We start from the raw sequence: 27,986 nt of genomic DNA, 5'->3' as shown, positions 1-27,986 counted from the left end.
TGACTAAAGACAAAAAGTGAGGAGGTTGTATGAGAAGGAGTCAAACAAACATTTAAAACAAACTCTGTACAGTATAGGTTGTTCTAATCAACATCATATACAAACACTGATCCAAACACAAAACTATATACATGTGCTTAACAAGAAAACAGACAAAAAATTGTTATAAAATCGATAAATATTGTCCCAAGTAGAGTTATTCGGGTGTTTCCACCAAACAGGAATTCACAATAGTTCATGTTAAAATGTCGCTTTGGAGCTGTTCTCCAAATAGTCAGTGGATTATTATTATGTTTTTTTTTTTTTTTTGAGTGGATCTGCTGACTAAAAATTAGGTCCAAGATGAGGTGAGATTGGGAAGAGGGTGGGAGTCAGGCCAGCTGCTCACAAGTCCACCCCTTTATGACAGGGCTTGGCGTCACAGATAGACCCTCCGCAAGTCGCCGGGCGAGGTGATGGTGTTGCACTGAGGGCACAATTTCTTTGCTCCCTAATGAAGAAAATGACACCATTCAAAATGTTACATGGGATATCATTTTCTTTAGGGGGGGGGGGGGGGGGGGGGGCATAAAGGAAACATACCAGTGTTCGGAGCCAACACTCCTCACAGTGAACATGCCAGCATTGGATGGAAGTCAGTGGGGTTGAATAAGTGTCCTGGAGGATGACACGCAGGTCAAAAGTTTGGATTTGTAATAGCCAAGCTCGCCACTAGATGTCCACAAATAACCTACTCTTCTGCGATTCAACTTGATTGTTGTTGAGGAATTTGCTATGATAATGAAGACAGGTATCATTCACACATTGGCTAATTATTACATCTCAGGGATTTACTAAATGAAAGAAAAAATATATCTCAAATTTATCATTCTATGTACTTTTAAGATTTTTCCAAAAATATTTAATATAAATATATTAAAATTGTAATTTGGGGTCTAACGTTCAATTAAAATATTTTATTCATTTTATTTTTGGAATAAACAAAAAAACAAAAATAATTCATTTTGTTGGTCAGTGACAAAACATAATAATAGTAATAATAATAATAATAATAATGCATCTGATTTATAATTTGAACTAAATTAAATGTAAAGAAAACCTCTTTGGAATTGAGAAAAAGCATTTGAGATACAAACACATGGATAAAAATGAAGACGTACACTCACCATGCAGATGAGGCATTTAAATCTGTCTCCTTTACACAACTGTTTTTCCAGATCCCGTATCCGAGATTTAAGAGCATCCAGGGATGTCAACGCAGAGTCTTCAGGGAGTCTTCACACAGACACAGGAAAGAAGAAAGACTGCAAGTTAGAAGTTGTTTGTAGTAAATGGAAGACATATGAAATTATTAGCTGGGCAACATGTACGGTGAATATGAAATTTAGCAGCAATCACATTGATTGGATGTCATTTATCATAAAATGAGTATTGGCTGAGGGGAGACTGAGATTTGGGAATTTGCATTAATATTAAACGAGCCGACAGAGTTTGCTGTTGATCTTTCTTTTTTAATGAAAAAAAAACTGGATTGCCGCATATAATGGGTTGACGGTCGGCAGGATCATATAGGTCACTCTTGGTGGTCTTTCAATACATACTGTATGCAACAACTTCAACAGGATTTGTAAAATTTTATGCAAAAAAGAAAAAAGCTGTGTCACTTACATGTCGATGTCATTGTTTTTGCAGGTTTTGGGAAGAACAGCTGTGCTTGCATCGATTTTATCTCCACTGCTGGTGGACGGACTCTCTACACAGACATGAATCAACACAAACATACTTTTTGAGAAGCAGTTAATCACCTGTAGTTCTAATAATTCTTATGACCTCCTTGTACCTTCATTTGACCATTTGGAAATTTCCCGGTGTACTCCAGAATCGGGCAATGTTCCACCACTGCTGCATAACAATAATTAAACATAATGCTCAGCGGCAACAATTGTTACAAAGCGATCTTGAGATTTAAAGAAACATACTTAGCTGTCGTCTCCTTGTTGTTTTCCCCGGAACACATGATTACATCTGTCTCTGTGTATCTAAAGTGAAAGCTAAGGATAAAGAGCTCAAAATGTAGAAAAACATTGTGTGAATGCAAATTTATAAATCTACCAAGGATTTATTTAGATTTCTACTTTAATAGGATTAACAACAAAAAAAATCGTCAGGGAATTCACATAAAATAAAAAGCAAGGGAGTTGCGGCCAATGAAAGATAAAAACTAGTTTAAGATGTAAGGGATACTGGACTCGGCCGTACTCTAAGGTGTCGTCTCCATCCACGTCGAGGTCTGCATCGCTGTCCCGACCTTCTTTAGACGTGCTGCTCACCAACATTGAACCTGAGGAGCAATTTTCACAATAATAGGGATGCAAATACAAATAAAATGTCGACAAATATAAAAATATTGCACAAGCCAAAATTGATTTTAAATTGGTGTCAATTTTTCAAGCATCCTTATTTTTTTTTTGCCTTGTGACATGTTTGCATGTCAGAGTCCCGTCATTGCGTGGACGCTTAACCTTCAAGGCATGCTCTTCTTCTGTAATGTGTATTGAAAAGTTCAGTGCTTTTCCAACAACTGCCACTCTGTCATGTTATTACCGTCCAATGCACAGCATGGCACGCACGCACCGGCAAATACAAACACAAACGTACCTTTGAACCCTCCGACGAGCGACATCATCTGTATCTTCCGCCTTTCGTTCCACTCATCCTCTGATGGTGTTGTGTCTGCAGGGACCTCCTAGACAAATACACACATAAAGACGAGCACATTTACACACACGCTAGGATGATTGTCTTTCGGCTTCTTGTAGCCTCTGGCGGCGTTTTCATAACAAGTGAAGTGTTTTCACATGAATACACGTTGACATGACAGTGATGCTGATGCCGCATGGATGCGCTGATATTTGTATCTCTCCAATGATAATAAAAATGTCACAATGTATGGTTTCATCTGTCTTTTACTTGATAGGGGGGGTAAAAAAAAAAGATCAACTCAACCGTACCTGACCCTCGTCTGGTTTCCTCCGCTTCATTTTGCTGATCCTGACTGAGGAGACAAGACAAAGACAAAGTTGAAGCTATAGCGACTGTTATTGGTTCTGATTCATATTCATATTTGATTAATTTCATGCACGATATTTGGTTGTTTTTCTGATTTAGGTAAGTTTTCACATTATTTAATTTTATATTAAAAAACAACAAAGCCATTTAAACTTTTTTTTTTTTTTTTTACAGCCTTCTATTGTGTCGTTCAAAGTTAGAAAAAAAATTAAACAGATATAGTAAATAATCAATGTGAATTTAAAATGAGGTACATGGTCATAGATGTCCACAGTTTGAGGAAGGAATATAAAATAAAATGTTAATCATCTTTAAAATTGAATCATTGACAGAAAAAAAGATCAAGACTTTATCAAAATTTTAGAAACATCTAAAACTCCCATATACTGTTACAAGCACTGAATTTAAACACGATCCAAATAAAACTGTGACCTGTGTTCTGGATCTAAAAAAAAATATCCTACAGACAGAAGATGCAACATAAGTAAATCCTTCCCTTGTGGACACTATCAACAATTACATAACATAAAGATACTGAAGCAAATTACATACAGTAAGAGCATGCCAAAAATCCCAGAGACTAAAATCACTGTGTGTCACTGCACCTCCACTTTCCCCTGTGATATAAAAGTTAACATGGCAGAACAACAGCAGCCCCTCCTTCCCCATTGGGACCACACTGACTGTGGATTGCAAGCAAGGGACATTAGCTTTTAGGACCTCCTTAATTTCTGCATGACAGTGGCTCTGACAGTGGGGTGACGGAGGCTGGTGCTACGCACACACAAGTACAGCCACACACACATTGGGGCCAGTGGCCGTGACCCCGAGCGCCACCATGCCAGGAAATATAATGAGGGTTAAAGAGGCAAGTCGTAGATGAGGCAGAGCTCATCAAATGGGAAAGAAGAAGAGAGAAGGAAAGTGAGAGGTTGATTAATCAACACAAGACACTCACACACATAGGCTCAAACACACTCTTCTTCCCCCTGACGTGTATTTAGAAGCTCATTATGGCATCCTGTTATAAGGCCAATAAAGGCTAACAGACCTAGACAGCATTGGCAGTTTGAAGAGTCAGCTCCAAGCTGGAAAAAAAAAGCTTGGCAATTCTTTGATGTGAGAATTATTCTTTTAAATCGTTTATTATCACTGTTTTGGAAATACATGTTATGGCTCATAAAGCACATCTATATATGTTTTGCTGGCAGATTATGAAAATGTGTTGCTTCTGAAACACCAATTTACGTTGTTTTTTTTTAAATTGTATTTGAAATTTTCTTCATACACTGTGTGACAATAAATCACACACACAATTCAATTTCATTTTATACGGATGTACATAAAAATGCCCCAAGGAACTATTTTAAGGTCAATTATTTCTTATGATGTATTAAATGTATATTATTGTTAATGACTGCTGGCAAAGATGCTTTTAGTAGTAGCTCATTAATTATATTTTTAAAAAGTATATACATAACAGAATATGTATTTCTGGTGTCTTTTTAGCATTATATGTACATATATATTTATATATCTATACGTGTATATATACACATTTATACACACACACACATATATGTGCATATAAGTATACATACGTATATATACATTAAGTTGTATATTGTACATTAAATGTAACTTTTTTTGTAAAAAAAAAAAAAAAAAAAAAAAAATCAAATGTATTTTCCAATTTACATCTGCATTGTGTCTTACCAGCTTGTGTGCAGTCTAGGTGGGCTCCTGTGCTGTGTGGGCGTAATGGGGCAGATTTGACGTAGCACCTGCACCAGCAGAGGTCGTCGACTGTTAACATATCAAGAGGTCAAAGTTGAAAGGTTAATAACTCCTCTGCTCGTGTGGGCGCTAGGCCAGTGTAGGGGGTGGCGGTAGGGGCGGGCGCGTGTGGAGAAAAGGGCTGATGTGTGCACGCAACGCAACACGACACAATGGCCACAACTAAAAGGGGAAGACTGCTAAAGCCAAGTAAGTTTCCCTCCACTCACGACTCACTTTTTATTGTCAGACTGAGTCAGCAGCAATGGAAGAAAATATTTGCTTTTGTAAGCATGCATCAGCTTACCGTTTAGTCGTGTGTGTCTGTTGGCCCGCACACGCAGAAAAGTCTGTATCAAAGAAAAATAACATGTCATACTACATGACTGGAAATTATAGTTATTTGTAATAAAACCCCTTTACTGTATGGTTTTTGATTTTTTTTTTTTGCACATCATGGCCTATTTTTACTTTTGTATAAAAAATGATATAACCCTGTTATGAATTTGGACTAAATGAAACATGCATAGTCACAAACCGGTAATCTTAATAAGAGAGGAAGTGAGAGCACATTGTGACATCTGCATTTGATTTCTTCCATTTCCTAACAGTTACTCTGTTCGGAGCTAACTGGTACCGCCGATGAACATATTATTTGTGAGTGTTGGCTGCGGCGTGTGATCAACTCTGAGCTCATAAAACTGCTGAGTCACTGGCACCACATCAAGACCGGCAACAATGTTTATGATGTCGCTAACTACTAGCTGAGCCACCTTTTTTTTCTTTTTTTTTTTTTTGCATTAATGATGAACAGAACATTTGGAGGCAATGCCAGTAAAATCAATGAACCCTCTTGGCTGCACACTCTCTGGCCACATTACATACTCTTGAATGTAATGAGTTCTAATACTAATAAATAAATAAAAAATATGCCTTTATGAAGCAATAATGGCAGATATTACAGTGCTTAAAGTTGAGTTTATAATTTTATTTACTTATTTATTTACTTATTTCTTTTGGGTTACCTTTACCTGGTAACGGTCAGAATGGATGTCATCAGCCGGTCGAGGAGGTGAGCTCGGATGACCTCCTTCGCGTTTGATATGCAGAGAGAATGAAAGAGACTAAAAAGAAAAGAAGAGACACGGGAGCGTTGAGGAGTATCAGATTCAATGCAAATCATGACGGTATCGTATATTTATGTTACCTTTGGCGTCCTCATGAGGTGGTCGTGCTGCACCGAAGTGACACTTGTGAGAAGAAAGGTAAATAATACATGAGCACCCATGCAAATAAACAATATACAAACAAATCCAGCATTCTGGAAAAACAAACGCAATATGGTTCTATAAACATCAACTCGTGAACAGCCAGCTGTATCTTGTGGAAATTTGCATGTGCTCTAAGCGGGTGTATAACCTGCTTTCAAATCTTTTCACTCAATCTTTCTCACACACACAGGGACACACGTACATTACACGGTCTTTATATTTATCTACACACAGACACACACACAGACACATGCAGCGTCCCTGTGGGCCAAGTCCAATTTGAAACCATTACTGTCCACCAAGTGGTCTTTAAGCAGATTTGGACTGTAATGTCTTTATTGGAGAGATCCTTCTTATGGTCAAAGCAGCAGTGTGTTTCTTTCTGTGTGTGCATAAGCGAGCATGTTAGCCTCCAAGCATCTATTAGTGGGACATTATTTGCCCGCTGTATGATTTGTCGCCTGGAGGCTGAAGTCTGCAAAATGAAATATGTAGGTAACAATGAGGAGGCCTGTAAACATTGCACATAGAAGATGGGACATACCAATTGAGGAAAGTGCTGGGGTGTGGAGACTATAGATTATTGTTTGGTTTAATTATCAGGATAACAGAGGAGAATGAAGATAATGGAATTTGGATGGGTATGTCATAAACAAAATGGCAACACTTTTTTTTTTTTTTTTATAGTGCTACCTGATTTGAATCTGGCTGAGTTTGGCTAATTCCTGCTCCATATGTTCTTGCAGCTCCCCTGGTCGCAGAACGCTCTGACACACTGGACACACTGGAGCTCCGGCGTCGTAGAGCACCTTCACTTTGCCACCTGCATATATTAGAGAGGTTAATTTAGAGCCAAAATACTCTTTTTATGAACATCCTCTTCCTCAAGACGGCTTCACGTGAATGGAGAAATAATTACTGCTTTATAAATTTACTCATCCAGGAATACTGACAGATACAAAACTAAAATATTAGTTAAAAAAAAATACTAAAGCATTTTTAAAGTGTATGTTGTAAATCTAATCTAATTATTGATGAGTGTTTGGCAGGAAATTGAACTAAATAATAAATAAATAAATACATAAATAAATAAATACATAAATAAATAAATAAATAAATAAATAAATAAATAAATAAATAAAACTAAATCACATTATTATTTATTCAGGTCAAATATTTTTTATAGGATAATATATTTCATTTTATAGTTCACTGAATATACGTCAAAATATTACGGATATTTGTTACGAAGTTCAGACAGAGATAGTTCCCCTGTGTGGTTGTGTGTGTTCTGTAGACCGATGTATCCTATTGACAGATAGTGGCGGAGAGAGTGAAACGGACACACACACACACACACACACACACAAACCTGCCGTCAGTGTGTCGACATCATAGGCTGTCAATAGGAACATTACCCAGGAGGACCACTCGGCCCATTGGGCCCCACTGATGGATTACTGCCATAAGCAGCCAGCTGGGATCCCAAGGAGCTCCACTATATCAAGATTTTACCTAGTAGATGAGGTGATTTACTCCTGAAAGCCATCAATCACCGGGCGCTAGTAGGCAAGACGTAGCTAATTTGCCGTCTCAGTACAGAGCCAATGTTTATAGTTTTTACACTAGATTATAAAAGGGCGGGTTTGGACAGTTTTGTGGAGAGGAAGCAGCAGATTATCACTTTTGTCCGAATAAAATGTGTTAGTAAGCGGCCAACCTACACGGCTAAATAGGACAAAATGGCCTCTAAATAAAACATGGAGTGGAAAATAGAAAGTGGTGTCCTTGGGAGAGTGACGGTTCTCCTTGCGTCCCCGCCTTCCCCCATCACACCTTTTTTGCATCCCCTTGTGGAAGCCTAAATGACTTTTCCCGACACGCATCGAACGTTCCTGCGCTCCGCCGCTCGGAACATGTCGGCATCAGTAAACAATGAAATCTCGGTGCTGAAATTGAATTTATAACCACATTACCTGCGCAGATAACGTCTCTGAATGGCGCCGCGATAAGAGCAATGGGATTTGATTTTCGGGGTGTTTTATTGGTCCACTTTTGGGATTCGGCTCCCCAAAGCCCCTCCGACCGCATCCTTCACCTCTGATCCACACCAGCATCAGATTAAACGTGCGTGTTTGCCGAGTCGTTGCCCGTACGTTAAGTGACAGTAGCCGATTCACGACCATCATTCTTTTTTTCCAACCCCCTTGCCCACATAAACGCTGTCAGTTTCAGTCAGACTCAGACCCTTTTCAGCCTGGGGGGTCTCAGACACACAACGGGGGGCTGTAAAACTGACTTGCCGGGCTTGTAAACCGTTCCCTCACTACAGCAACCAGCTCGGATGGATTGTTGGCGCGTTGTTGTTGGGTCCTGCCCAGTTTGAAGGGCCCATCATCTAATGGATTCACCGCCTTAGTGTCTCTGATTGTTTCCTTTCTCTCTACCGAGAGGTGTCTCGCCAGTTTAGAACCTCCTTTTTTGGCTGTCTAGGATGCAGTGTGTCCTTCATTTGTTCACCTCAAGTGTCATGCCTATAAACGTCATGTGCATCACAATGAAAAGTCCTAATTTTTCCGATGTGTTTGTAGCACCTCATAGAATTAAGTGCGTCGTTAAAGCAAAGCTGCATTCCAGGGTGATTTCAAGTCGAACATAAGCAAAACCATGGAGTGTTTGCTAGTGATAGATGAATTAGCACAATGCAGAAAGTGCAATCAACTGATTAATTGAGTTTTAAATTGCATGTCAATTGTATGGAACCAATGGTTGCGTAGTATTGGAGTCTGTAAATTGTGGCTGATGACATTCCCATAAACGTTGCCTGGATGGAAATTTGAAATTGAGTTTTCCGGAATGCTAGATCAACTGGCCAAGTCTCAGATCAGTGACATTATAAAATGAAGTTAATCTTTGATCCCATATTTTTCTCCCCTTGTGAAACTAAACAGCTTCATAATGTCCAAGTACTCAGCCCTGCAGCAACAAGATCAAAATCCCACAAAAAAAGAAATCCTCAAAACATCACGTACCCTCCCCTGAGGGCCTCGGTAATGGCCGATGCCAGCGCCCATATGACGGCTGCCACTTCAGCAAATGCAGATGGAGCAGAGATGCCTAACGTGACCTTTAGTGAATGCCACATCACATCAGGCCGGGATGTCACCCGTTGACATTATGCTAGGGCATGAAAAGGCTGTTCTACATTGTGACGAACAACCCTCGCCCCACCGGCCCCTTCCCAGCCATTCCTCCTGGCTACAAACCTGTGGACGCGATATAATTTTGATTGACGTGACGTCGAACAGACGGCTTTGAATGGCAGGAGACACGCAAGCAAGGAAAGACACCGCGCTTACGTTGCGCAAGCTAGCTTTTTCACTGGCGATAAACTGCTGAGACAAGTCAGTCAGAGCGGCACCGTGATCCCAATCATCAAACAATTCCTTTAAGCACATCAGAAAAAAAATCTATAAAAGCAGTAACAAGCACACAGACTCTATATAAGCAGTAGGCATGCTGTGATTTGGGTGGAGGGTGTTCAATTAGCGCCTGATGTCGAACTCTGGACCGGTTGGTGAATAGGCAAGTCCTTGGCACACTTTCAGAGGAGACCAAGGCCTATAAAAGCCACTGGCTCCTGCAGCACCTGTGCCACACCCTACGAGACCGCCTGCTTCCAATTTAAAAGCATCACGCAGGATATTAGTCAGGACTTTTTGCCGTCTGTGAGGCAGAGCTAAGCTCTACACAGAAGGGGGAGGGGGGAGCACGCAGGCCGCCATTTGTTTTTTATTGGGGAAATAATGGCCTATTGAGAAGTTTGGAATTTAATGAGCAACATAATGAGCCCTGTAGTAACACATCTGCTAGCAGCTCAGTCATTTCTGCTACTTTCAAAGCTGCTTTGAAACACAACGTCCACTTGCCTTTGACGCGGTATTTATCGAGATATCCCTGTTCCGTTAATTGCGCAACAGTGCTGTTTCGAGAACAAAGGAGAAGAATTTTTTTCTCCCCAAGGCTTGACCCCAGATTGTCTCTTTCTGTCCAATCTGATTTCAGCATCCTTCAAAAAGATCCCTCCGACCGAACAATCTATTGCATTTAACGTGTTAAAGACACTTGCCACAACCACGGCGACCTTTGCCCCTTACGTAAATCAATGCCTCGTTAGATCGCTAATGATCATTCATTGACTAATAAGATCTGTATCAACCCCTTGTAGGGCATTGATTGGCCTTTGCCCTCGCTACTTCTTTGCCGAACCGCCACATGTGATGGCAGCTGCAAGTCCTCGGGAATCAGATGATGAAAAAGCTCCTGGTGGGAATGGAGAGGAATCCTAAACCTCAAATGAACTCATTCTGAGGCACCTCAGGCAAAATCCCTTTTTCTCTCCTGACCTACAGATCAATGGACATAACCTCTCTGACCACGGGTCAATCAGCACACAACCTCAAATTTATCTCAGTTTCCCTCTCGCCCTTCCTCTCTCTCATCTTCTCCATTAGTCACCACAATTGTTCAATCAGCTGCGGGTGTGGCCCGGCATGCATGAGTCCAATCAAGTCGTTGATGGAGAGCGGACCGGGTAGCCGCTAAACTCTGCGGCCACGTTTGCCTTCCCGGTACTGGAGGGCGAAGGATCGAACCCTGCCTGTGCACTGTTCCGGCCAATCAATCTGGCCCTCATTGAGATGCATGGCTCAATGATCTGTGATAGTGAATTACAGATTGGCGAGAGCGAGTGCAAGTCAGGAGCTGTCCTTGGCCATTTGCAGTGATATAAAGCTACTTATGTGCTCACTCACAGTAGCTTGAAGACTTTACCTCAGATTTAAAAATATTAGAATAATGACCAGACAACTGAAACTAATGGGAATCAGTCACTAATTAGTAAATAAATAAATGAAATTGCCAATATGACATTGATCTCCGATATTCTTACATAACCTTGTCTCAGGACAACATTGAAGGTCAAAAAGAGCAGTTTTGAAGTGACTGGCTAGTCTAGAGAACCAGATACAGACTTTAGGTGCATCTGAGTCATGCATCAAATTTTTTCATTCTTCTTTTTTTCCCAGCATGAGATGCAATGACGCTCTTACTAGAGGCAATAAAATGCCAAATTCCACCTTTCACCAATCCATTTGCCGTGTCGTCAGTCTGACGGGATCAAAAAAGGAAGAGAAAAGAGAAAGAGCAGTTCACCGGTGGCTTGTCACTCATTGTGATGTCATCCACCGGCACTCGCTCGGAAATAAACTGTCACATTGGATCACAGTAGCAATTCTCGAATCTGTCTCAACACAATCAGATAGCATGTTTTCTTTGAGCTAAAATAAAGTTGAGATTCTCCCTGCCTACCTTTCCTTCATTCTTCCTTCAGTGTACCATTCCTTAACCCAACTTTCCAACAAAAGTAAAGTTTAGATTGAGTTTACGTGTGAAATGCCCGAATGTAGAACCACTACCCGAACAAAACCTTGCTTTCCCCCTCTGACACAAAGCTAGCCAGCCCTCATCCATGAAGTGCAGGTGATGACATCAGATATTAAGACGCAACACTCCACAGGTGAGTTAAAAGCTCTTTAAAACCACCAGCATACTCCAAAAAAGCAAATAAAACCATCTTAGCTTTTGTAAAGGGCACGTGACCACAAAATGACCCGCATCCGTCTCTCAGAACTTTTCAGAATTGCAGAACAACGTCATTTTCAACGGCTGCACCGAAAGACATTATTAGACATAAGCTGCTACTTATCTCCTCCCCCGCCCGCCACTTCACCAGATAACATCTGATACTGTCCAAAAACATAGTGAACTTCTGTTGGTACCTCAAGAGAACATGCACCTGGCACCTGTGTTTGGGTTTGTCACACTTCCTAAAGGATCCTATTGCGTCTGTCTGGATGATCAAACACATGATGGGTCTTATCTTCACTAAGACTCTGTAAAATAAATTTAACAGGAAGTGGTTAAGAGTCATGTGGAGGATGAGATGACCTGATATTACCTCAAATATATGATATAATGGCAGTTACTATTTCTATATGATATTTTGTATGTTATGTTATATTTTCTTTCTTTTGTATTTGTAAATATGTATATATATATTTATACTTTCTTTCTTTTGTATTGGCCTGCCTGGGGACTACAGAAAAAAACTGTAGCTATAAATCCAGCATATTGACTTTTTTAAAAAAAAAAATATTGTGATGTTCCTTAATGTGCATTGTCACTAATCAAATAAATTAAAAATACATAATATTAAACAAATAATATCAACTAAATAATAAATGTATACTGTATTTTACTTTATTTAGTTAAATAAGCAGAACAAAATGGGCACTATTTGCATTGAAACAATCCACACTGTGTGCATCCCATAATCATTCAATGATTGATTCGTAATTTCACTAATAGAGTTACGGCTGAGACAATAGGATGTGTGAAACGGACTCTGCGCTGTGACCCAGCCCGGCGGCCTCACAGCAGGCCTGCCAAGCTTCTGCCTGTGTGGTCCATGGGGACAATTAGCACAATCTCCATACTAATGGCAAGCTTGTCATGGACACTGCTGAGACTATGAGTGTGTGTGCATGTGTGTGTGTGTGTGCATATGCGCATATCTTTCAATGTAAATATGCATACTCTCTGATGTGCGTCGGTGCACCGAGTTCCTGTGTATGAATTTATATGAGTGGTCAGTCAGCAGTATTTTAGCCAAGTGAGCAACACTCTCCCTTCCCCTCCACCCTGTTGGCTTGCAGCTCCAACCCTGATGCCTGGCCACTCATTAGCACCATAATAAAGAGTTGAGACGACACATAAAAGGTTATATACTGCTGGACGGCTGTTTTCCTACCAATTATAAAGCATTTGATTTATGGCCCAGACTCAATGCTATTCTCTCAGGAAGAATGGGGGGATGGATTGTTGATAGCCTTTACACGACGGGGTCGATCCTGGTCAACTTTGACCTTTAAGGCAGGAGGGGTGATTTGAGGATGTGACATTTAGGGGTGCTTAGCCCACAGTTAGAATGTCAAGCAAACTGCTGTGTTACAATTAGTGCATTGATAAAATAATCATACTGTACTTAAAGGTACATTTTGAAAATGGAAATAGTTTTGCATAATGCAAAATTATTAAGCAGCATTTAACAATTCTGAAATAACCATAAATATCAAGTGTTAATAAAATGTAAATATTCAATGTATTTCATTTGTGTTTTCTGTTTGTTAGTCTGATTTACCCTGTGAGTCCGAGTGCTAAAATCTGATTTATGTTTATATCTACATTTTTGGATTGTTTCTTTCAATTGTTTAGATGACCTAAAACGAACTTTTCCTTGTGTCAAATTTGAAGAGTTCTGTTCAAATATCATTTTCTACACATATACGTACATCTTGACATGCCACTTCATTTTTTTTGATAAAATACTTTTTTTTTTTTTCAAAATGCAAACAATGGCTTAAAGTCACAGACTGATTGTTCACTGGAGGAGGTAAAGCCATCAAGCTTGGCATGCCTTTTTGACACACTTGTCTTTTGTCAAGCTTCTCTACAGCTGGAAGACTCACAAAAAAAAAAAAAGCACAAGTGACATGCTGTAATGAGGTCTGTCTGTGACACAAAGTGAAGACACTCTCGAACACACACACACTGACACACACGGAGCGAGCAGCATGTGTTTAACCTCAACGTTTGCCCTCTCTGACATGTCGATGGGCCCGACACTGATTTGTTGGGCTCGGGGGACGATGCGAAGGATGTTGTGTGCGTGCGGCGTGCCACTTCTGAGGAACACGCGATTCGATCTCCAGAAATCCCCTTTTCACCGCTACCTACTTCCTATGCATGCATGCACATCGTATGTGCGGCGGACCTTTTGATGCCAGATGGGAAGCAGCTGCAATGCAGTTGATCAGGTACTTGGACAGAGAGCTGGAAAGCGGGAGAAAAGAGAGAGAAGAAAAAGGAAAGGCAGCCCATGTTAAAACGAGGGTGTTGTTTTAAAGACCCCTGGGTCGTGGACTCATTATGACCACCACCCCGCCTCCGTCTCTGCCGAGCCCATCACAGCGAGACACGGAAGCAGATGCAGTGACGACAAGATGTGTTATGACTCGTGATGATCTAACAGGTGCTGATGGTCACCACAAAAAGACCTCAGTGCACACAAACACACATAAACACACACACGTGTCCCCCTGCTACTGTAAAAGCCTCCTTCTAGACTTATAGAGATCCTGTCTGCCTCCGGCAAGCCGTGTGGTCCACATCCGGACACACACACTTTTGGATAACACAATCAAGACGCCAAATGCCTGCAGTAACATTCATAAAGAAAGAAAATATGAACAGTTGCTTGTGCTCAGCCTTTCAAAATATATAGTGAGGGAAACCTGACTCAAGAAAATGAAGGCCATGCAAGGCCATTAAAAAGTTTATTACAGCAGAACCTTTCACGAGGCATCAAATAAAGTTGGTCAACCTCTGATTTGCTATGATATGGAAACATTTCCAAAATAAAATGCCAAACTGTTTTATTGTTTTAATCTATCATATGACAAAAAATTACAAAATTAGTTGCTGTACAACAGAGCGCTTTTGCTAACATGACAGAGCGCTTCCCAATCAGAGTGATCATACAATAAAAACTAAAAGAATTACAAAAAAAAAAGTTTGCCCAAAAAGTTGCACACTGTGCGACCACACAATTGGCCGGGTCTAAATCCAAATACATGACAAGTAAAATTCCATTCTCCCACTCACTGGCCCTGATGGAAAGGATGAAGGGAAGGAGAAGGGGGGAAAAAAGCACTGAAGAGTTCCCCCTCCTGCCAAGATGAAAGCCTCTTTTACTTGGGAGAACATTAGGAGAACAAACTACCATCACTACAGGAGGGGAAACAGTCAACACATCAAACACAAGCAAGCATTAATATTGTAATTCTTGCTCCTGGAGCGTTTGAAACGCACAAGAAGACTACCAGTGTGGTCAGCCACAAACGCTGCTTGAAAAACCACTTTTGGCTATGTGCAAGCTTTTGTTTTGCCCTTAAGCAGAATCCAACAATCTTGTTTGCATTCAGAGTAGTGACATAGCAACAAGGCAAACTCAGCCATACCTTAAATAAGCATTGGCTTGGGTGTTGCGTGGAGTGCAGATGAGGAGGTGAGTGCATCCAGGGAATACGAGATGTATATGCATGAGAATTGAGTGGCTGCTATCGATCCCCTTGCGGTCCGCCAGTGGGATGTAAACACCGTGTCTTTCAACGGGAAGCTTCAGTCAATACGAGCGGACAGTCGACGACAAAACGCTTCTTTTTAGCACGAACTATGGAGCTTGCATTTATATGTCAAGAAGCCAAACTCATTTTTTAGATTGACAAACAAGCATGCATTGAGAGTGCATGACAATTATGGGTGGATTTTGAGACTCTTAATACCTCAAGCTGGCTTTGTTCACTATGGAAAACTTGACATTCTCAAGATGAAGTCAAGAGAAGATGCGCACACACACACACACACACACACGCGCGAACACACTTTTGGGCTCGTTTAAGCTGTCATGTCTGCAGCCAGCTTAAGGTATCAAGCTTCACCGTGACCAATGATTAAATCTACGGGACAAATCCAACATGGAACTACGTGATATTGATTCTGTTTTCAATGAGACAAAACACCTCTTTTCTATTAACCTTCTAAAAAAAAATTGTTCTGAACTCAGGCATTTTGTTTTAATAGATGCTTAGCTAGTCCAATACTTGGAGTTATTGTTATATCACTCAAGGTCTATCTGTGACATACAAATGAATGATTATTTCTTTTTTTTTTTTTTTAATCTGGGTGTTATTTCTTAAATTTGTCATATTTTATGTAAACTAGGGGTGATATTAAATTTCAATAGATTTAAAAAAAAAAAAATCCTCAAATTTTCATTTTGACAACTTTTGTACGTGATTGAGAACACAAAATGTTTTTGTGTGTTGCAAGTATGGAAAAAGTCAGTTTATATTAAACATAGTCTCTAAAATCTCCTAAGAAAATGAAACTTAAGTAACATTTGCTTTGCGGTAAGCTTCAGTGCTCTAACAAAAGTGCTGTCAAGTTTGATGTCGCGTTTTTCTGGGTTGGTAAATTTTGAACATCTGGGAAAAGAATGACAACTGTTACAAGTATTTAACGTACAAACATATACTAAATTGTTGAGTTTAAGTTTCTTAATAGTTTTGTATGTACAAAGCCTTTAAACATTTGACTCTCAAACAGCTTTGGCACCCTAACGACACGCCTAACCCGTCAGACCTGGCCACTGACTTCCAGTTTCCCTACTTTTGTTCCCGGTAAAGGGCCATTTGGGTTCCAACTCGGCCCGGCAGCAGAGAGCATCTCCCTGAGGAAAATAAGCACGACTCGCTCGGCTGCAAGCATCTGCCCTTTGAAAGGCTGCGAGACTGTTTGAACAGCTGTCGGCGCACGCCAAGCATCTCAGACCTTAACTGATAAAACTGAGGAAACTCTGGAAGGGAAAAATCAACAGAGGGAAGTCACTGGCAGGGCAGATGGAGGTGTCCTGCCACCCTGATGCACTGGCCAGATGAGAAGATTCATCCTTGCCAGATGTGGACACTGACCAGAGACGTCTGCAATATTTGGTATGGAATGCAATATATTATATATAATTATGTTTTGGTCGTCTTCCCTGCATGATCTGGAGAGGTCATACTAACTATATAAACTTACATAAATGCAACACAGCTTTTCAGATAAAGAACATTAGTCAAACATGGTGGCAATAACTTTATATTCTGGGGCTGCTTTGGTATTCCAGCACCTGGACAAATTGTTCTAATTGATGAAACTGTAATTCTGTTGTTTACCAGAAAGTCTCAAAGGAGAATATTAAGTCATCAGACCTCTAGTTGAAGCAAGTCCCGAGCAAGTCTAGTTGAAAAAAGCAACATGAAGGTTTTTGGAGGGGCCTCGTCAAAATCGTCCTTCAAAAAAAGGTTTACTTGGGTTATCTTTGTCCATTGTTTACATTTGATGATATTAAACATTAAAGTGGGACCGTAAATGTATCGAAGAGTAACTGTGGAAATAATTGTCTATTGCAATGGGATTCCTCCTAAAAATAAAGCAGTTCGATGGTTCTTTTTCCGTCTTGGATACAAGCAAGAAACATTGCCAATGAGACGAATCGGGCCAATGAGGAAAAGTTTGACTCGCTCGTATATAGCTTGTTCTGGTTTGCATGTCGAGGGTTTGTCTAGTCTGGAACCTGCGCATTTTCCCAGCCCGGGAAATTTCCAGGCTTAACACTTAAGACTTGAGGTCCTGAAGTGACTGTCTGTTAGTCAGTCAAGAGGAACAAGTGCATGTCAGACTTGAAGCAAGTGCTGGGAGCTCAATTGCATTAAAGCTCTTAAGTTTGCCTTCACTCCAGACTAATTGGATCAAGTTGGAAAAGCAGATTCTAATTTTTGTCCGCCGCCAAACTTGCACCCACCCCTCCTTTCCCTTCCATCTTTTGTCCTTGTCAACATTCAGGTAAACGAGATTCCCCAAAACCAGGAGGTGAGCGGATGGCGCATGCACGGCTGCACCGAGCAAACACTGTCAAGCAGGCAGACACGCCTCTCGCGCCAGCACGCCGGCTGCCATCGCTTCGCGTTCCCCTTTCCCGTCCTTATTAAAATTCCATATTGAGATTCCTTCCCGCCGCTCCGCCTCCCAGGCCCTGTCACTCAACACAAGATCGGCAAGTTTCAACAAAAAGACGCATACATGCAAAAACTTTTCTTAAGACAACTTGTTCCTGCTCCTTGTCCTTTGTGTGGGATGAAAGTTTCCTTTAGGTGTATGTGTACCCCTCACGCCCTCAAACCCCCTCCTTCTGCCCCCCTCTCTTTTTTTTTCCCATTGTCATTATTTTGATAGTGTCCCCTCTGATCTGACGAGCCTTTGGATGCTCTCTTCCTTCTGTCTTTCTGTGTACACTTTGAAGTGTCAGACGCTCCCCGTGGCGGCCGCCGCCGAGGAGGGTTTGATTTCCCATCATGCCTAGCATTGTACCCCCCTCCTCACCCTGACTCCCTCGAGTTTCTACCTCTCCCTCCGTTGTTCGGTGCCCCCGCGTGGTTGGGCAATTATCCCCGGGAGTAATGAGGAGCGTCTCTTCCTTCCCCTGCATACTGACTGACACCTCTCCCACTCATTTGTCAACAAATCAGACGTCTGGTGTGGGCGGTCATATTTGCACTGAGGGTTTTTTGCGCGTGGAAACTCGGGTTGATGCGCTTTACTCTCTCTCGCACTTTCTCCCTCTCTCATTTTCTCCATCCTCCTCCATCCCTTCCTCTATCTCTGCCACCTCGTTATCGCTGACAGGATGTCATTCCTTTTCCGACGCGCACTCCTCCGACGTCTGCCCGCCATACGGTCTTGTGTATCTCGGCTGCTCAAGGAAAGTCTGACTACCAATAGGCCTAATGGTCATATGTGGCTAATGATCACTGAGCTAAACAAGTGCAGCTGTTCACATGATTTGTGTCAAAGTTGTTCACATGCAGGCGTAGAGAGCAAAAGGGAAAATAAAAGCAGATACACCGTGTGGGCAAACAGGACGATTAATTAATCAATCAATCAGGTATTAGCTTGGGCTTCTTAACTTAATTATTCATATTACTGTGGCATTTCGGAAAATGTTCGAACAGTTTTTATTTTTCTATCCCAGCTTTGCTGTGACCCAACGTACCACCGAAAATCCACACAAACGATGTGTGGATGACTTTGGTGTGGATGAATGGATGTTCAAACACCTTTGGAAAGAACTAGAAATGAAATTATGAGCCACACAGACCAACTACAATATTTTGAAGAAAGTCTTTCCAGAGCAGTAAAAGTGCAAGCCAAAAAAGAGGGGGGAGACTAGCTACAAAATTTATTTTATATAAACTTCCATATTTGTCATGAAAAGTGTCCAAATATGTTTTTCTTTTCATTGCTGTCCAATAATAAGCACCTCGTACCTTCAAATTTGTTTTTTATCCATCCTCCTATCTACTTTCTTGAGTGCTTACTTGTCCTCATTAGGGTCATGGTGAGCTGGAGCATGTCGGCGGGGTGAGAGGCGGTGTGTGTGTGTTTTATGCATATATATATATATATATATATATATATATATATATATATATATATATATACAAACAATTAACCACAGAAAATGTGGAGACATATACTATAATGTAAAAATACGTACAAATTTTCTCTTTTGAACTGAATCATCAACTCGACCCATCAAATACAGCAAAATCTCTAAAGCTGTCCAACGAGAGATAGAGATGCATAAATCGTGTGATTGTATACTCACTGTGCTCTCTGCGCTCCTCCGGGCTGGATGATGCCTCACCATCGGAAAGCAGGCCAGACATGGAGAACAGCTTCCTCGCCGAATCTTCTCCACTTTTGATGGAGCCTCCGGGAGAGCCAAAGTCAAAGTCTTTACCCTCCGCCTCCGAGAAGCAACTTTTCAGCCTCTTTGCGGGCGTGAAGGCCGAGTGGTAACCGATCGACTCCCTCTCGTCGTGCGGTGATGAGAAAGGCCGAAAGGCGCCGCCGACCCCGCTGTGGTGGAGCATGCCCAGGGTGGAGCAGTCCAGGTTGGGTGGGGTGAACTGGGGGTGCAGGTGCAGCAGGGAGGCCGGGAAGTCTCGGCCAGGAAAGGGGCCTGACACCGGTCCCTGGCGCTGATACATGGAGGCGAAGGTGTAGGACGCCGAGGGGAAGGGCAGGTGGAGGTCTTTCTCCACCGAAACGGGGATCCCAAAGGGCCTGGGAGCCTGGCAGGGGACGGACGCATCTCGACCAGCCTCAGCGGTGGAGGCGAGGACCATGAGAGCGGGGGAAGCGAGGGGAGCTGGCATGTAGGAGGAGCTGTCCATCTTGAAGGGGCGATGGAGGTCCATTCACCTCCTTGTGAGCGAAGCTGTATGTGAAGGAATAAACAAGAGAGTTCTTGATGCAAAGTGAAAAGGCTGAGAAATAATATAAAGACTTTTAATTTACAGCCTCTAAAATTCATACATCACTGTAATATTAAATTCAGTAATTAATTAAGTAACGTTTTGCTGGAAATGTGGGTGCAATTCTTTTACAATCAGTTTTAGATTTATTTTAAAGGGGTGCAAATTGCTATTTAAATGTTTATTTAAATAAATGTGAATACATTTAGCAGGATATGCGATTAAGAAAACGGATGAATGGATATATTTTGTGTAAAAATGTACATTTAATAAAATAACACTCTGATTCCGAAAACACTACATTTAATACTGCAGTATGATCAAATAGATTTTACAAAGATTATATGATGGCAAACATTTAAAATTATAATATTGAGTGGATGATTATACAATTTCATAAGATTTTTTTTCAGTTTTTGATGTAAAGTATACTTTAAAAGAAGCTGCTCAACATCGTTTTTATATAATCTAATCAAACTAAACAATAATAGTTAAACTGTATAATCAGAAAAATCAGAAATCAGAAAACCTTTATTGTCATTCTACATAATCCATAAAATTGAAATGCATCTACTTCATTAAATGAGAACAGGTGGTGTATGAAAACATTGAAATAAAACTTTATTGGTCTTTCGCAAATAAACTAGTTGAAAGTTTTTGAACCAATCAGACTTAATTGACAAGCGCAAACTTCACATGGTGCATATTGGAACTGCACAAAAAAAGCTTTTTATTTGTTGCGCTATATAAATCATAAAACAAACTGTAAATTAAATACGCAGCAGTTTTTCAAGAAGTTGACACCTTTACAACTGAATGCGCAAACGTTTTACGCGCACAACTAACGCGCCGTTTAAACACTCAATATCGCCAATTGAACGCAATTAAACCAACTTAAGCGGTAATGCACGGAGACGCACACTCACTGTGATGAACTCGGGGGGGGGGACGATCTGTACTCCACTCAACTTCCAACACTTCCCGAACGCGACACTTTCCACGGGCGAGCGCAGTGAAGAACGTGGAAGCGTCCTCCTTGCTCGCTCCACACTCCAGGATGCTCCTGCAAGACTTCCCCGGTGGCCGTAGATGTGACCGGGATGAGTACACCAGTGGGCCGGCTGAGTGTCTGCCCGTGTCTCCCTCCTCGGTGTGTGTGACACCCCCTCCTCCCCTCTCTGCTTCTTTTCCAGCCCCTCTTTCCACCACGTACCCCCCACCACCCCACCTCGCGCCCTCCTCGGACACTTTCAATTTCTCCCCTCATGCTAAAGACAAGTCAAGCAAATCAGAACATTATTGTCAATATCATTGAAATTTAGTCACAAAATAACATCCCCTGGTACTTTTCATATGGAAATGGTTTGGGACCACATGCAGAGAGCCAAAAGAGCTTAATATTTGCAATAATTATGGGAAGTGTGGCATGGAGGAATTTGTCTTTAACAGGAAGTAATAAATGATTTTTCTTTTTTTTAAGTAGATTGCAATAAAGAGCCTATATCGGATTTGATAGATTGTCTATTTCGGCACTATATCAAGTAAGTAGCACGGTGGGCTAGTGATTAACATATTTGTCTCGCAGAATGGTATTGACACACATCGGGTGCAACTTTGCATAAACATCCAAATAACTGTTCACGTCAAAGAAAATGCCCCTAAAATAAAGAGAGGAAAAACAATGTTATTTATTTTATGGTCTATGCCCCATGCAGCATGATACAATGTGCCGTGAAAGATTATCAGGTGTGCCACAGAAAATTATCTAATTTTGCCTAATTAGTTTGAAAATATATATTTATTATAAATAATGTTGCATCTGTTGATCCATTTCAACGTAGGACAGTTAAATGCTAAGTTGGTGTGTAAACTGAGTGGGAATCTTTTTTTTTTTTCAAGTTTTATGCACTAAGGGTGTGTTGCTTTGGTAGATGCTATTGATCAGTATCTCGCACAGGTGACAGGCTCACATCGATAGGTTATATCTAACCTATTCGTTTACACTACAGTCGCAATCCCCGAAGATTCAGTGTGGGATGGCCCATAAGCCTTAAAAGAAAGTTTTAGGGGGATTTGAGATGACGCATTCACGTGAAGGTGATTCCTTTCTCCGAAGCTGATATCATTTGAATAGCCTTTGTCATCATACAATATTTGTGATATATGATTGTCAAGTCAAGTCAAGTTGACTTGACTTGATATATGATTGAAGAGATCATGCTTTGGCACCATCTTACAGCGTCTTAGCAGCAGCTATGTTGAACTGAGTTGATGAGCTTTGTTTAGACAAAAGTAGTGCTCTACTGCCATCTTATGGTATCTATAGGCAATTATAAAAAATATGCAGTGGGCATGTCTGACATTTGCAGATTTTGCTATTAGCAGCATGGCTCTGTCCCTGTAACACTTAATTAACAGATGAGATAACAGTTATCTTAGGTTCTATTTCTTCTTCTACTGCTTTCTATTAGTCTGCATGACCTGTGGCACCAAGATGCCTTCCGTAGGTCAGTTTTGGTACTACAACAGACAGATGAGGAGGCTTGTGATTGTCTATGGCGATGGTTATGTTCACACAATATAAGACCAGTCATAAAACAATTAGTTAAACTTGCTATTAGTACAAACGGCTTCAGGAGATCAAATAAATGTTGTACTCAGAGGTTTAACCCAGTCAACAAGTGCAGGTATGACTTGGTGTCAGTGTATCTGTGCTGATGGAGTCATCCGTTCCTCTGTGACGCTCTGAGGCAGCACAGTCTGCAGCCTGTCGGGTGACTGACACTCTAGAACATTCCCATTTGATGAGAGACAATGCACACCGACGGTATTATTTGTCAAACGTAATCTGCTTTCAACAGCAGCACGTTACAGACGCTTGTAATAGCGACATAATTCATATCCGATTCCAAGCAAATTGTCAGAAAGCACGGCTGTGAGCGCCGCAAATCAGCCCAAATCACTCTTAATTTGTTTTTATTGGTATTGGTATTGCTTAAAGACTTTTTGAAATAATGTAATTGAAATAATTCTTTATTCCCTCGAGCCAATCCAGGGGCTTTACACTGCTAATCTAATGTGACACGCAATTTCCGTCTCTCAGACGATTGCTTCCCCTCAGGTCCCTGTCTTTAATGAACAGCCATTTGGCTGTGAGCCTGCACTGTGACTGTGTGTGTGTGTGTGCGTGTGTGTGTGTGTGCCTGTGTGTGTATGTGTGAGTGTGTGAGATCAGTGGGCAAGTTCTGAGACGGGAAATGAGTGAATGGGGAATACATGCGCCCATGTGAAAAGTCTGACCAGTGAGAATAAACCGGATTGTTGCTATATAAAAATAAATGGTTCTCATAAGTTTTCTCACCGCAATGTTGTGTTCACATGGCAAACTTCCCCATGCATGGTCATCATCACACCTCATGACAGCTGCAGGCATGCAGCAGGTGCAGCCCTTAAAAAGGGCCACATAAAACCAGACGGACCCAGACCGACCACCCTGGCCTCCGAGCAACATGTAACATGTCTGTCTGCGACAAGACAAGGTCATCACACATTGTTTGGGGGGGTTAGTCAGTGTGAGTGAAAATTCCTATGCAGGACTGAATTAGGTTTAAAGTAGGTGCCAATTTCTTCATATGAGGGTTTTTTGTCACAGCCTCATCTGCTGGACCTGATGGGTGACTGCACCCCTTGGTTCAATTAGGAGACGAAAGTAAAAGGGAAATTTTGGGGATATTCCACGATGAACGTTTCCAGATTTTTCCCAAAATATGAAAGGTTCTCTCGTAAACAAGTTTAGTTTTTGTTTTTGCTCATTTAAGCAACAGTGAGACTGTGAAATAAACACAAGCAGTGATGCAAAGTGACACTTTGTTGTCAAATTATCATCTCCAACAATTTTATGCTAACGAGAATTTTTTTTAACACACAAAAAAAACCCCAATACTATTTCAATACTGTTAGTATTATTTTCAATCCTTTGTTTTTGTTTCAATGCCAGTCATTCAAAATCTAAAGCTAACCGTAACATGAAAACGGTTGCGAAAAAGTTTGGTGGCCGACGCACATTTTATACTGTAAATTTTGTAAGTATCCTTTTACATTGCAATTGAGTTATTCTTTGCAGCATTATTAATTTTTGCAATTGGAATGCTTTGATTTTTACGAAGTTACCACAGAACTATGGCCACGAAAGATTCAGAATATGAACTATTAAGTCAAATCCATTATATATACTGCATTACATACATTTTAGAAAAATTGTATATTAATATACGGGGCCATTATTGGTTCTAGCAGAGCCATCACATGGCTCATGGTGTCTTGACATGGCAACCACTCGTACAGACTTAGCGCAGGACCCCGCACAACGGTCGCATTGTAGTGACTTCCCGCTAACCAACCAAGGTCCTCTATCACAACGCGGCCTCTCTTCATCCATTTTTTGCACTTGGCAGAAATAACAAGCGGGAGACACGAGTGAGCAAACATGGCTGGAGTGTCCTCATTTGCAAGCTGATGAACGGGCATACGTCTTCCTCCATGTCGTGGTGGGTGCGCGGTGGATGATGCTTGTGTGTCCTGCAGCTAGGCCCACTGAAGTGTTAATGATGTCTCCGCTCCCTCAGCCAGGTTATGGCACAGGGGCCGTCAGCCGCCGTGGGTAAACTGCGAGGCTCCCAGAATAAATTGCCACCCGGAGCCACGCAGGTTGGTCAGCCAGCCAATTACAGGCCTGCCCACTCAACTGAGAATGATGGGAAGCGATGTTAATTGTACGTCTTCATTTTCTGGCAGGAGGTGAGTCACTTGGCTGTCTTGGTGACTGTCACAAGCACGCACACACGCCGTCACAATTCGTGCGACTTGAGCTCGGAGTTGTCTGTCGTCGTCTTTGTTTCATTATGTCTACTTCAGTCGCACCCAACGGTCAAGTTGTGCGTTTGTTTGTGTGTGTGATCCAGACGTGGTAGAATGTCCACACATAACCTTTGTTATTTTTTTTCCCCCAAGAGTTCCACAGCTTTATGTCAAGACACAAACTGCATTTTAGGTCAGTGAAATATGACTTTTTGGAAAAATACAGAAAAAATGAATGCCAAATTTAAATTTTGGGATTTGAATAAAATCATTGAATATTGTTGCAAGCACATCATATGTGAAGATGGCAGTGAACTCACAACATATGTATGTCACACATTACCTTATTTTCCGGACTATAAGGCACACCTAAAAACCTTAAATTTTCTCAAAAGTCGACAGTGCGCCTTATAGTCCGGTGCGCATTATATATGGGCCAAATTCCTAAATTTAAACTGGCCCGAAGGATTGTGTCATGAAATCAATCATAAGTGGCCCACTGAAGACTATGAATCATGAATCAAAAAGACTATGGATCATTAGTCTTTTGTGATTATAAAGTAATTTGTTGCGTCTGAAGTTGAAATAAAAAAGATAAAATGGAGAATGATTTGATTTGGATTAGAAATCTGACATGATGCATTAATGGTGCGCCTTATAGTCCGGCGCGCCTTATACGTATAAGGACAAAGTTTTAAAATGGGCCATTTGTTGAAGGTGCGCCTTATAGTCCGGTGCGCATTATAGTCCGGAAAATACGGTAGTTGCCATAACAATTTCTTCGTATTATTTTTGGGGAAGTTGACAAATACTTTTACATACAGACCAACGCCTATTCATGCAAACTAACACGGAAGGTAAGATTCAAAATCCAACACTGCTTGACGAGTCTCTTAACATACTCATGTAATTATTCTCATAAGCACTAAATAGTCTTTAGTATTATTTTCTTTTCTTTTTTTCTCTTTCTAACTCACTCATCCCCACTTAATGCATCAGAGGCTGGAGTCAATGTAGCTGTAATTATTTCCACAGACCAATTAGTGATAATTGCCACTTGCTACAGGACCCTCAATCTTTTATCACTGCTGATTGCCTTCAAATTTACTCTTTGCTCTCTCATAAAAAGTGAAATATATGCAAATAAAAGCTTTGTTAAGCAAGCTCCCTTCCGCTTGTGTTTACCAGACTGCGGTAGGAGGAAATTTCCGAAGAGTTCTTTCAGTGTGTCAACATTGAGACTGTCTATATGGTAGCAGTGCTGTGGGAGTGGGGGGAGGGGGGGGGGTCTAGTGGTCTACTTTATTAACATAGGGAGAGCCTGAGCCAGAGCGGCAAGAGAGGCCATCGACCAGACAGCTCCAAGATGGAGTAGAGGGCTACGTGTGAGAGATGAGTTGTCGAACATGTGACAACGTGTGTGTCTATGTGTGTGCGTGTGTGTGACAGCTCCCCAAAGCGGCCAGCCAGCGTGAATGTGAGGAGGAATACAGAGAGGTGCATTATGGTCTCAATCATTGATCGCTTCCTCCCAAGGGAGCCGCTGACTGCCCCCTTCGCTGCACAAAAGCCCGTATCCAACCTTCCACATTCACAACACACACACAGATGGGCTTGTATTGTTTTCATGTATGTACTCCACTTAAAGTCTAGAACAGTGACAGGATGTATTCGCAAATCAACGCACATCAACAAAACACTGCCCAGCGCCAAACATCACACCATATCCCTCCCCTCGCTCATTCCACTTCCTCCCAGCCAGTCGGCCGGCCGGGGTCGTCGTCCTCGCTGCTCTTTCACCGCCACAAGGCTGACACTAATGTGACACTCTGGAAAATAATTACCAACAAACGCACTGCTGACTGCAAACAGCTCGCTCCCCTCAGTGGACTGTCACCAGTCATTAGTCTGAGCCCTGAGAGAGAACCGGGCCATGGGGAAGAGGGGGTGGACCATGGCAAAGACTATACCATGTAGAGGGGGTGAAATGAAGTGGAGCACAAGAGCCTTGACAGGTGTATTAGGAATGACCTTTTTTTTTTTTATACTTGTAAAACATGCAGAAACAAAAAACGCAGCTGTTGCACTCGGGCTGCCTTCAACATTGGCCTCCTGTGGTTGTTTACATCATAATAACAATAGTGAAAGCCACCAGATCCACTTTATCAAAATCAATACTGAAGACAAGAGACTCAAGAAAAACCTCTCCAGGTAAGCAAAAAAAAAAGTAAAACGAGGACAATTTGTTTGAAGTAGCAACAATTTCAACACAATTATCCAAATGCTGCAGGGTGCATCAATTCTGTGACCCCCCCTCCCTTCTTTCTTCCTGGAGACTTTAATTTGAGTTGCCCTGAGGGCTTCACTCGTGTCGGTGAGAGATTAACATTTTTAGAGCTCCCACAACGGCCAATATTAAAATGTCTTAATACATCTGCCCGGCTAGTTTGATTGCTAACTTAACCCCTGACTCTTGAGCAAAAAAGCAGCCTGTTCTCTGAAGTACTGTCAGCAGGCAAGGGTCTAATTCTTCTATGATTCCGGCTAATGAGCTGGTAATAGGTCTCCGCTTTGAGATGAGGAAGATATTACAATGTAGAGGAGGAGGGCAAAGGGACGGAGGGTTGTCATTGCTCAATAATGGAGGCACGAGGTTTAATCTGTGAGCTAGAGCTTGTGTGAGTTTGCTTTCCTGCCCACTGAAATTCTCAGCCAATACTCCGTAAAGGGCTTTGCTTGTTTTGACGTTATTTAAACAAAAGTATTGGGACACTTGATTCTTATAACTACATAAGGTGAAACTGAAGAAAAAATGGAATTTGAACAGTTTCCCTTCTCCTTGCTGATGCCTTCCTTTTATATTTTTATTGTAATTTTGAAGTATGAATGGGACATTCCAATTCATTTTAAATATGCCTGATGGGGTTCAGGATCCACATAGAAATCCTCCAACCAATCCAAAGGAGCCAAT

The 27,986-nt window shown here is 41.4% G+C and overlaps 1 protein-coding gene across 4 annotated transcripts; it reads right to left on the bottom strand.

The window, feature by feature from the left end:
* Positions 1–268: 268 nt before the first annotated feature.
* On the bottom strand, positions 269–24,390 carry rnf220b (ring finger protein 220b). Of its 4 annotated transcripts, none has more exons than XM_049721768.1 (16): positions 21,079–24,390; positions 19,507–20,121; positions 6,810–6,939; positions 6,053–6,095; positions 5,877–5,969; positions 5,153–5,195; positions 4,786–4,875; positions 3,012–3,055; positions 2,659–2,746; positions 2,245–2,341; positions 1,980–2,039; positions 1,841–1,902; positions 1,669–1,753; positions 1,167–1,275; positions 583–657; positions 269–490 (listed from the first exon to the last, which is right to left on the bottom strand). In XM_049721768.1, exons 2-16 carry the CDS (start codon positions 20,099–20,101, stop codon positions 419–421), a joined length of 1,686 nt encoding a protein of 561 aa, XP_049577725.1. In that variant the 5' UTR covers positions 20,102–20,121; positions 21,079–24,390; the 3' UTR covers positions 269–418. The 4 variants fall into 4 exon arrangements, with proteins under 4 accessions (XP_049577725.1, XP_049577714.1, XP_049577734.1 ...); XM_049721757.1 differs by having other exon boundaries at positions 21,085–24,390; XM_049721777.2 differs by having other exon boundaries at positions 1,841–1,899; positions 21,085–24,390.
* Positions 24,391–27,986: the final 3,596 nt, after the last annotated feature.

The sequence above is a fragment of the Syngnathus scovelli genome, chromosome 10, assembly GCF_024217435.2.
Source record: "Syngnathus scovelli strain Florida chromosome 10, RoL_Ssco_1.2, whole genome shotgun sequence".
Lineage (NCBI taxonomy): Eukaryota > Metazoa > Chordata > Actinopteri > Syngnathiformes > Syngnathidae > Syngnathus > Syngnathus scovelli.
This window is presented reverse-complemented; position numbering and strand designations above follow the sequence as displayed.